Source organism: Odocoileus virginianus, chromosome 10 (genome assembly GCF_023699985.2).
Source record: "Odocoileus virginianus isolate 20LAN1187 ecotype Illinois chromosome 10, Ovbor_1.2, whole genome shotgun sequence".
In the NCBI taxonomy this organism is placed as follows: Eukaryota; Metazoa; Chordata; class Mammalia; order Artiodactyla; family Cervidae; genus Odocoileus; species Odocoileus virginianus.
In genome coordinates this window covers 7,206,890-7,219,196 of record NC_069683.1, presented here as the reverse complement: position 1 = coordinate 7,219,196, position 12,307 = coordinate 7,206,890, and the positions used below count along the sequence as shown (strand labels likewise).

The 12,307-nt window shown below is 36.0% G+C and overlaps 1 protein-coding gene across 3 annotated transcripts in view; it reads right to left on the bottom strand.

Moving 5' to 3' along the window:
* Nucleotides 1–411: 411 nt before the first annotated feature.
* Nucleotides 412–12,307, bottom strand: part of ANO3 (anoctamin 3) — a 426,465-nt gene continuing 414,569 nt past the window's right edge. For all 3 annotated transcript variants that reach the window (XM_070472963.1, XM_070472964.1, XM_070472965.1), the window contains 3 exons: nucleotides 8,905–8,985; nucleotides 8,620–8,725; nucleotides 412–3,694 (listed from right to left, as the gene is read on the bottom strand). In XM_070472963.1, coding sequence (XP_070329064.1) covers nucleotides 3,512–3,694; nucleotides 8,620–8,725; nucleotides 8,905–8,985 — 370 coding nt within the window. In that variant the 3' untranslated portion in view covers nucleotides 412–3,511. The remainder of the gene's footprint in view (nucleotides 3,695–8,619; nucleotides 8,726–8,904; nucleotides 8,986–12,307) is intronic.

The following is a 12,307-nucleotide window of genomic DNA, read 5'->3' as shown; positions in this document are numbered from 1 at the left end:
CAATTTGTCCTCCTTCGTTGGCATGAATTATAATCTCTGCTAAACTTCCTGTTCTATGGAGATTTTATTATTATTTTTTTTCCTATGGAGATTTTAATGGTGACTGATAGAGCCAGTCCAAGTGTAAGATCAAGCTTCCTCTCCCATCTTTGCTAACACAAAGCACTATTAGGATCAATGTGGTGCTCCGTCTGCACTATCATAGGAAATGCTTTGATGATGACAGTGAGTTTATTGGAAGACAAAGAGTCAAAACTTTTCTAGAGTGGAGAAGGGCCCAAAGAAAAGGAAACTATTGCCTTGGAGAACTAAAGAACATGTAATCCCCTCTTCCCATACACACTCAACAAATCCCAGCTTCAAATTTAGAAAACAAGCAGGATTAAATTAACATGCATATTATAGAAAAAATACCATCTCACATGAAAATTTATTGAGTGAAAAAGATTCCTTTTTATCGCATTCTACAACAGATTGTGCTAAGGGTCATTTTGGAAGAATATGCAGCATTCCGAAGTTGTAAAGTTGTATCTCCTCATGCAGTCACCCAGGCACATTTTATCTCAAAGTGCGTGCACGGACTCAGACAACCGCAAACAATTTCAGCTATAACCTAGAGCGATTTTCCACACACTGTACAATGAAAATGCTACAGCCTGGCACAACTTGTCAAGGCTGAGAGCATGCACATATATGTGTATATTAGTTATCTGCTTGAAAAGACAATAATTTAGAATAAGAAAATATATAAGCAGCATTCATGTAATACAGAATTCCTGAGAATAGTGTGTTATATAAATCTTTGAGAAATAATTTGTATTCATATGAAAACCATGATATAAAATATTTCTCTCAACTAAAGCTGAGTTGTCTAAAACTGATATACCATGTGGGGCTGTCAATATTTTGCTGTCAACAGTGATGAAGATATAACTAGATTCTACTGCATTGTTTCACAAAAGGAGAGTTTCAGATAATTTTTTTCATTGTTTCTCTATTTTTCCATCGATTTCAAAAATATCAGAGAAGGCATTTCCTAAATCAATGTATCACAATTTGTATTAAAAATACCTTTCTCTTTTCATATTATTCCCACTAGGTAATCAATATGATTTTCTATGGTTATATAAAAATAACTCAGAAAGAGACAAATTCTCAAGGGCATAGCTATTGGTATTCTTTACTATAAGGCAAATGTCTTTGCCTTGTGTCCCTAATTGTAAATGGACATAAATGTCAGGTTCATTTCTGTCTTCAATAGGCATAGAGAGTATTTATCCTCAGGCATGTGTATACATTTAACCAACAAAGAAAAGGAAATGCAGATGCTACAAAATGGAAGTATTTAAAGTTTCTTTGTGCAGTTAGTACAGTTAGTTACTGTGAATAGGCAGGTGGCAGAAACAAAACCTCTCTGGAATCTGAATGGAAGAATTCCTTGAGACAAGGGAATGGGAGGGACATTTAGAGTCTGAAGTTCTTCCTCTTGCTCAGAATCAGAGGGCAGGTAGGGAAGCAAGTATTGTTGACAAATATCAACCAACCACTGTGATTTATTTATCTCTGGAGAGAAAGAAAGGAAAACTAAAATAAAACAAAACAAAAAACACTTTCATTGTTAAAATTTGTAAAATAGTGAAGAGAAACTCTATGACTTTTCTTGCTAGAGAAACCCTTGCATACATACAAAATAGTTTTATTTCCATTGGGTTTAATCTGGTCTTTATACATTTGGAAATAACTGTACCTTTAAACGGCACACAAAAAAATCACATATGTGTATGAATGCATGATTACATATGGGCTTCTCTGGTGGCTCAGTGGTAAAGAGCCTGCCTGTCAATGGATGAGATTTGGGTTCAATCCCTGGGTCGGGAATATCCCATGGAGAAGGAAATGGCAAACTCCTCCAATATTCTTGCCTGGAGAATCCCATGGACAGAGGAGCCTGGCAGGCTACAGTCCATGAGGTCTCAAAAAGATGGGCATGACTTAGCAAATGAACCACCACAACCATGATCATGCATGCCTCATCCCATTCCCAGAAGAAAATTGAGATTAGCTTTGTTTTGCAAGAAAAAGTGTCTTGATTTCTACTACATATTTTCTTAATTCAACTCTTCTCTTTCTTCCCACCCTGCCCCCATATTTTATGCCTCCACCAGACTTTTTATTTGAATGCTTCCTCCGACATCAGTCTGTGAACATTCATGCTCACAGAGTTCAGAGAAACAGCAACTCCACAACAAGCAAAAATAATGTCTTTCACAATTAATTTGACTTTGTTTCTAGTGAGTTTTCAAAGATAAACCAAATCTACCAAAGAAATAACGGAAAACTCCCTTCAATGATAAAAAGAAAGTAAAACTCAAAAAATTGTGTTCTTTTACAAATAATATAAATTTATATTCATGCATTGTTTTCATCAGCTCACGAGCAAGAGTGCACGTTGTTGGAAAAGCTTACATGTTGCAAAGCATCTGGCTTCTGCTTTCCTGAGTAAACAAGCTATGATGGAATACTGTGTAACTGGTCTCAGAGGTGCATGAACTGTATTAATAACTTGTGTTCCATATTGCAAGGTGCAAAGGTACAAGGAAAATCAATATATTTACAGCATTTCAAGTTATTCTGTGAGAACTATAATAAATCAGGGAGGTGGAAATTAAGTATACTATAAAACAGCTTTCCACAGTAAAATACGGATTCATCATCTTCTAAATGATAGGAGAATGAGCATCCATATTTTGTAACAATATGACTCCATTGGCATTTAGTAAAGGAGAAAAAAAGGCAGTGAAAGTTAATCTGCTAGTGATAAAACAGATTTGAATGCAGCCAAAGCAATAGAGTATTATTTCAATAATGGTATTCTTTTTGGAGTCTTAGATTTTTGGTTTGACTACTGAAGTTGTGCAACTCTTCAACTGCATAGTCAGTGAAAAAAGAAACACATGAATTTCCTGTGACACAGATCCAAAAATCTCAGCAAGAAACAAAGGAAATTCCTATAAAACAGTAAGTTGAAGGGATATGTTCTGGCAGCAAAGGCAATAACTGATTTGTCATTTCTTGGTAAGTATCTCAACTCAACCTAAGGTTCCAAAGTCATATTAGTGTGTACATGAGGACCACATGATACTTTAAGTCATGCCTGACTTGTGTACATTTACATGGAAATCTGTCATTAGAAACTTCATCATCACCATCCCTAGTACACTGTGTTGATGGAAGGTGGAGGTTTCCAAACACACAACTCCCTGAGGCTGGTTCTGAGAATTAGACCCTGGCTTCCTGCAATGTCAATCTAACCATTTTTTAAGGTCATGAGTCATTTTTCTTCTTCCCTAGACGACTGGATATTTCAGATCCAGAGATGGCTGTGATGTATTTCCCAGTATCATATTGTACATGTGGTTAGGTGCATATGCCTTCCTCTGATTCCACCCAGAATTATAATTTGCCATCACGTCTACTAATGGTATTGCCCCCAGTGGGCAATAGGCATCCGCTAAGGCCATTCATGGTGGACAGGGTGACCGCTTTTTCTCCGCTGCTGTTGCAAGTGCTCTAGTTCAGCCTCGTACATCATCTCTTGGACCAAGTACTTCTCCCGTCGTATTCGGTCATACAGGTTCTTTGGTACATCTGGAATCAGGTATGCGATGAAAGACTTGATCCCAAAAACAAGGTGCTGAAAGTTTCAGAGCAGAAAGTACATTTTCAACGATTCTGAAATGCTAATTATAAGACAGAATAGTCATGAACAATGCTGTGCTTGCCTTACAATCAAGCATCAGAACTCAGTGTATACCATCTAGAATATTTGGGGGATATTTTGGGGATATCCCAAAACTATATTGGGAATACACTTACTGCCTTCCATCTAATAAGTATTACATCAAAAACATGTTGATGTCACCTTACAAACACTGAATGAATCTGACATGCACACCCATAAAACCCTTATATACGATGCAATACTGTTATGATATGCATTGTCATACATGGATAAGAAAGACCACATGCAGGGAAAATTCCTGCATTATAGGAGGTTATAAGACACAGTGTATGAGCCATACAGAATACAGTGAAGCTGTGAAGCTGAATTTGGACTCAACCTCCAGCATACATATCTTTCAGAATTTCTACTCTATTAAAATCATATATTATTATAACAGCTCTAAAATATCTTATCTTTATCAACATTTATTCCATGATAAAATATATTATACTAAAAAAGCAGGAACAAAAATCAAAAGGTAATATGCCTGTGATTAAAAGTACAGATGCTGAATGAAATTGCATGTGTTTGAATCTTACTCCAACACTCTTAGCTGTGTAACCTTATGCAAATCACTTATGTTCTCTATGTCTCAGCTCTCAAATGATGCTAATATTGGTATCTTTTAAAGGTTGGTATGAGAATTAAAAGAGCAAATATATGTGAAAAGTTCAAGGGGTGCTTGGTACAGTATAAGCACTGCTTAAATAGTACCTCCATCTATTATAAATGCATCTTTTTTCTTTTCCCATGAATAATAGGTCTTTTAATTTCTCATTAAAAAAAAATCTGATTGATAGAGTTAGGATGATCTATAGAAAAGAATCCATTCACTTTAAGGACTTAGCAACAATAGTCTCTATGTGGAAAGGAAAAAGGCACTTTTAACTGGGTTTGCTGTACATATCCAGGGAAATAGCACTGCATAGTAAATCATAGAAATGCAAGTCATACTTTCCCATAGATAAGCAAATGAAGAGTTTCTTTCCCGATCAAATACTTGATATTCACAGAATACTCAGCAATGTGACTCAAGAGCACAGAAGTAAAAATTAGAAACATTTATTACAATTTAAATTAGAAAGCAGGAATATGCTCCAAGTCCTATGTGGTTCAGTCACTCAGTCATGTCCGACTCTTTGTGACTCTAAGGACTGCAGTGTGCTAGGCTTCCCTGTTCTTCACCATTTCCTGGAGCTTGCTCAAACTCATGTCCATTGAGTTGGTGATGCCGTCCAACCATCTCAGCCTCCATCTCCCCCTTCTTCTGTTGCCCTCAGTCTTTCCCATCATCAGGGTCTTTTCCAGTGAGTCAGCTCTTCGCTTCTCAAAATGCCAAAGTATTGGAACTTCAGCTTCAGCATCAGTCCTTCCAATGAATATTCAGGGTTAATTCCCTTTAGGATTGACAGGTTTGATCTCCTTGCAGTCCAAGAGACTCTTAAGAGTCTTATTCAGCACCACAGTTCAAAAGCATCAATTCTTTGGCACTCAGGCTTCTTTATGGCCCAAATCTCATATCTGTACATGACTACTGGAAAAACCATAGCTTTTGACTATATGGACCTTTGCTTGCAAAGTGATGTCTATGCTTTTTAATACGTTGTCAAGGTTTGTCATGCATTGAAGAAGGAAATGGTAACCCACTCCAGTGTTCTTGCCTGGAGAATCCCAGGGACGGGGGAGCCTGGTGAGCTGCCGTCTATGGGGTCACACAGAGTCAGACACGACTGAAGTGACTTAGCAGCAGCAGCAGCAGCAGGTTTGTCATAGCTTTTCTTCCAAGAAGGAAGCATCTTTTAAGTTCATGGCTGCAGTCAACATCCCCAGTGATTTTGGAGCCCAAGAAAATACAATCTGTCACTGTTTCCACATGAAGTGATGGGATCGGATGCCATGATCTCCAAGTCCTATACAATGGTAATACCATTTATCAAGGCACTCTCACAACCAGTAACAGATGACAATTTTCTTAAAGTGATAGAGTTTATCTTAAAAAACCTACAGCAGATAATATACTTAAAAAAATCAGAAGTATGTTCGTTGAAGATGGAAACAAGACATGGTTGTTTACACTGCTGCTATTCAACATCCTATTGGTTCCCAGCTATACAGTAAGGCAAACAAAAGCAATGAAACTTTGGAATTCAAGATGCAAAGCTGTTGTTATTTCCAACTGGTATTATCATCTGAAAAGACAATTCACCAGATTTACCAGACAGAATACTAGAACTTAAACAAGGAGGTATGATCATCTTAAAAAGACTATTAGCATTCCAGCAAAAATCAAGCAAATCACGTAAGGAAGGCTAAGACAGTATTCATAACAGCAATAAAAAATACCTATAAGTTTTCCAGAAATTAAAAGGGAAAAATAAGCAAGAGAGTATTTTAAAATCTATTAAAGGAATAGAATGATCTGAATAAATCCCACTTTCATTAATGAAACAACAGATTTTGTAAATAAGTCAAAATTTGATTTCTACAAATGTAATTCTAACCAAAGTCTTTGCTCAATATATGAAGGAACCTGAAAAACAGTTTATATGAATGACTAATAATTCCAAATAGCTATGATAATTTTTAAATTAAGAGTAAATGTTGCAGGAATGGAAAGTCATTTGCTTTATCAGATATGAAATATTTAAATATGGCATTTATATAGTGCAATAGTGATCCAGTTATAGTGATCCAGTTACAGACAGAGCGATAACTCAAAATACTGAGGTCAGAGATATACCCATGACAATATAGGAACTTGAAATATAACAGAGATGGATTTACAAGTCAGTGGATAGATAATAGATTATTCAGTAAATAGCAGTACAAAAATTATTTTACTATATGGAGAATAAAAAATAACTTTTCTCTCAGACTCTATAAGAACTCCAGGTATCTTAAAGACATGTGATAGGTAAGACTATAGAGTTAATAGTAAAAATGTAGTAGAATAACTTTATGAATCAGAGATAAGGAAAATGTCCTAAATAAGCTATACAGAATAAGCACACACCATGAAATGTAAAAAACCACGGGCTTGACTACAACAAAATTGAACATTATCTGTTTACAGGTAAGACTAATAGGTTGTGTACAAAAAATAATATCTGCTATGTATGTAACTAGTGAAGATTAATATGTAAAATAGATAAGGAAATCATAAAATTTGGTAACACAATCCAAAGTGGATCAAAGTTATAATACACTTACAGTGAAAGGAAGCCTAAATGGCTTTCTAGTACTAAAAGTGATGGTCAGTGTCATTAGTAAACAGGTTATAACAAAAAAAATTAAAGCAAAATATTACCTTACTCTTTTACAACTGCAAAATATTAGAAATCAGATACTATGAAAATCTGGTAAAAATCCAGGAGAATTTTGAAGAGCACTCTGTCGGTATTATTATACATGAAACCAAGTACGCGTATAAACTAACAATTCCACACCTGAGTAAAATACTCCTTAAAAACCCTTAAATGTGTTTACAAGAGAACCTGTCCAATAGTCTTAATAATAGACACACTGAGGTAAGAATTATTGTAGGTCTAAGTACCTATCCTAAGGAGCATATGGTATTTAATTTTGATGAAATATCCTAAGTAGACAAAATAAATTACAGATCTCATGGATAGATGTCTCTCTAGATTTGAAAAAGTACCATGGCAAGAGATAAAATGAATGATTACATAATACCATTGAAGTAATTTTGAAAAATAGTACTTAAAGTAATACTATACACATACACACACACACATATTTATAAACAAACATATATTCAAATAAAGATGTGGAGCATCTTCCACAGAAGAAGACAGAGTGGGTAGCAGGGAATGAAAAGAGAGAAAAAAAAAGAAGGCATCATTGGTGTCATGGATCCATGATGGTAGGCTGCTGGTAACTGAAGCATTTAATTAAGTTCTTCACTGTATCAGGCTGGCTATATTTTAAGCAAAGCAATAATACTGTAGCTTCTTTAAATTTCTTCACAGCACTACAATCTAGTATTATTGCATCACTATGATTATCAAAATCTGTGCAATTTTTATAAAAGTGTTCTCAGGCATAAATTACTGAATTATGCAAGTTTGCTTATACAAATACATATGATCAACTATAATTAGAGTTGATTGTTCAGAAGATAATCTCTCCATCAAATGAACAAATATGGGTTCTTCTGTTAGATTATGAAAATCATTCTTTGCTTTTTACATTTGGTTACTGTGGTGCTCATAACTAAGTCGAGGTGCAGGTGGTTTATAATGCTCCATTAGCTCCAGGTATAAAGCAAAGTGACTGAGTTGTATACATACATATACATCTATTTGTTTCAGATTCTTTTACCTTATAGGTTATTATAAAATATTGAATATAGTTTTCTGTGTTACATAGTAGGTCATTTTTGGTCACCTATTTGATATATAGTAATATGTGTATGTTAATCCCAAACTCCTAATGTATCCCCCTCTTTAACCATACATTTGTCTTCTATGTCTGTGAGAGTTGTTTTATAAATTTATTTGTGTCACTTTTTTAGATTCCACAAATAAGTGAAATATATTTGTCTTTCTCTGTCTGGCTTACTTCACTTAGTGTGATAATATGTAGGTCCACCGTGGACCTACAGATTATCCTAGTTTTCTGATATAAATACTCTTTAACTTACATTATTCAGCCCTTGCTTTTCTGTACTTGTCACCGTGGTTTCGTTGTACTTAAATCTTTTACAGGGACACAGTCATCTCCAGTTTTGTAAGTCAGTGAAAAACAGTTCAAAAAGACAATGTTTCAGTTGGAAAAGTGTTTATCTACAGCAATTTTATCAGTCTGTGACTAACCTCAAACACAATAATGAAGGCCAATCTAGCAGCGAGGATATGCCAGTATTGTAGGGTGAATTCATAGGGTTTGGAACTCCAAGGAGGACCTCTGTAGTCTCGGTACCTAAAATCCACAAAAACAAAGAGTTGGAAGAACAGAGATCAAGATGTGAAGGTCCCAAGATGTGAAGTTTTATTTGCCAAAACTTCAAAATGACAGCTTCAGTGTGTACATTAACACGTTGAGTGGAGGAGATGGAATGGTGAAAGCAAAAAGAAAAGACAGCTATAATTTTTAAGTACCTGCAATACCCAGATTTTCCCAAGCCAAGTTCACTCAGGTCAAAGAAGGATAGGCTATTGTTGACATATCCTGTTAAACAACTGAAAAGAAAAGAAAGCATCACGTGACTCAGATGCATAAATTTCTAATCCAACTACTTCATTAAATCCCAAATGATGGGATTTAATAAGTGCTGTTATACCATTCATTCTAATTATAAACTCCGAGCAACTCAGCTCTCTGATTCTATTCCCTGACTCACTGTACCTGTGATTATACCTTAATGAGACCAACTCTTGCCTGCGATTTCCCTGCAATAGTTTCTGTCTTGCCCTATCATCTGGCTTATATTTTATTAAGTGTTCACTATGCAGTGGGCATTGTGTTTGTTTCATACGCGTTGAAACTGCATAAATATACTTTTATAAATATACATGTTTATAAAATATTTTATATTTTATAAATATTTTATAAATATACATGTTATAGTATTTGGATAATTATAATCAAGCAGCCAGTTGACAAAAATGCTTATTTGTGATTTATTAACTTATTCAATTTATATATTGAGGACCTAAAATTTGTTAGAAAATTCTAGATACTTGGTATTCAACAGTAAACAAAATAGGCAAAATTCCCTACCCTGATGGTTCAGTATTAAATTGTAAACAGGGTTAACTTTTACAATAAATTTAGAAGCTTATTATTTCCACCATGTGGATTAAAAAAACTAATATTTACAGAAACTAAATGACTTTTTTTTAGTACTATAATTCTCAAAATTTCTGGTTTCAGATACACTTTACATTTAAAATAGGCATTGAGGATCTCAAGGAGCTATCTGCATAAGGGCAACCAAGTAGCATTAGTGGTAAAGAACCCATCTGCCAATGCAGAAAATGATAAGAGACACCAGTTCGATCCCTGGGTTGGGAAAATCCCCTAGAGGAGGGCATAGCAACCAACTCCAGTATTCTTGCCTGGAGAATCCCATGGAAGGAGGAGCCTGGCAGGCTACAGTCCATGGGGTTGCAGAGCTGGACATGACTGAAGCGACTTAGCATGCAAGCATGCATATCAATTGATATTACCACATTAGAAATTGAGAGAGAAATTTAGAAAATATTTATGTTAACTCTTTGTAAATAACTATCAAATCCATTCAAATAATATAAAAACACATTTGAAAAATATATATTCCAAAAGAAAAAATTGGAGTGAGAGATGACACAGATTTACATGTTTGCAAAATACCTTAATATCTGCCTTAACAGAAGACAGCTAAGATTGAAAGCAGGAAGAGAAGGGGACAACAGAAGATGAGATGGTTGGATGCCATCACTGACTCAATGGACATGAGTTTGAGCAAGCTCCAGGAGATGGTGAAGGACAGGGAAGCTTGGCGTGCTGCAGTCCATGGGGTCGTAAAGAGTTGGACACAACTGAGCGACTGAACAGCAACAAGATACTCATGTGTGCTCCATCGTGTCCAACTCTTTTGACCCCGTGGACTGTAGTCCTCTAGGCTCCTCCGTCCATGGGATTTCCCAGGCAAGAATACTGGAGTGGGCTGCCATTTTCTCCTCCAGGGGATCTTCCTGACTCAGGGATCGAACCCAAGTCTCTTGGGTCTTCTGCATTGGCAAGTGGATTCTTTACCACTTGAGTCACCTTGGGATACTTGCATTAAATTTGTTGCAATGTGTTGTTTTTGTTGAAGGTTAAGTAAAAAATCTGGCCTCATACAGATTAACTAGTTGGAAAAAGGAAGACTATTTTAATATTTCAGATAAATGTCAGTATTTTTCTTTGGTATTCCACCAAAGCCCTACCTATGGTAATTTCTCAAATTTTTATTGCAAAGTGGAATCTTAAGGTGTCAGTGAACTTTCACATAGATTGTTTCATAACAGGTCTGTCTTGTACTCTGAATTCATCATTTATCCAAGCATAATTCTGTGATATCAAATAGGGGCCATTTGGAGAATATCTTTTCCCTAAATCAGGGGTCACCAACCTCTGGGCCACAGACTGGTACCTGTCAGATCAGCAGTAGCATTCGACTGGAAATAAAGTGCACAATAAATGCAATGCACTTGAATCATCCCAAACCATCCCTCCCCTTCCAGGTCTTGAAAAACTGTCTTCTACAAAACTGGTCCCTGGTGCCAAAAAGGTTGCAGACTGCTGCTTATGCAGATATCCCATATGTTGATCTATTTTTTACTGAAGACCATGAAAAAGCACAATTGTTAACATCACCACTGATTTTTATCAGAAAGAAAAAATACTGGGAAACTCTTAAGCCCAACAAACAGTCTTGATTATCTTCTTTAAAATGACAAGCTACTTTTGTGCATTTTATAAAAAGAGTGTTTGCTAAATACCCAGGTCTGAATACTCATAGTTTGTTTGGTAATTGTTCTTTGTCTGGCAATTGTTGAAAAAAAATGTTGGTTTGGTAAGCAGCTCCAACAATCACCTAGGTGCTCTTCTTTGACACTGCATCAAAACTGCTTCATGCACACTTAGTGTTTTGTCAAATAGAATATTGAGAAGACATTTATTCAAGGGTAGAGACTTGATACAATTAATAATTATTACTGCTTCATCAAGATATTTTGAAATGTCTTTGTTGTTGTTCAGTTGCTAAGTCGTGTCCAACTCTTTGTGACCCCATGGACTGCAGCACGCCAGGCATCCCTGTCCTTCACTACCTCTTGGAGTTTGCTCAAACTCATGTTCATTGAGTTGTTAATGGTATTCAACCATCTGAAATTTCATACTGGCATCTTAAAAATGTTGACTGTAGTGAGACATACAATCATTACTAGTATTTTTTGGTGCCACTGCTTTGAGTGATACAAAGCCACCAAAAAATTTTATCCACCAGTGCTTTTGTACCATCTGTGCAGACTTCAATGTGGTTAAAAAACAAACAAAAAAAACCAAATAGTATCTTAGTATTATTATGAAAATAGTATTGACCTCATGAACACTGAAGAAGACATGCAGGCCACAGGTTGAGAATCTGCCTGGAGCATAGCGTTAGACTTGGATTTGAGTGCCCATTTATCTTATTCTAAACCTCCAAATGTTAATTATAGGGTCCCACTGACTTCCCTCTGCTCCCTGTCCAGCCTAGACCTCATAATTTATCATTTCAGCTGATCTCTTGCCAATAGTCTTCTCTCCACTGCCACCTTGTCCTTTTGCCCTCTTGCTCTGGAAAATTTCCAATCTGAATGAAGGTCCTCCAATTTAGCTGCTAAGCACATCTAGAGAAAATTAAATACAGGTAGCCCTTGCGAATGTGTGGTTTCAGCCTCACATAAGTCCACCGCATCTCCCCTTGAAATGACTCTGCATCCCTAGTCACCGCTTATGGATAAGGGGTCACAGGCTAAGTGAAAAGTCAGGACT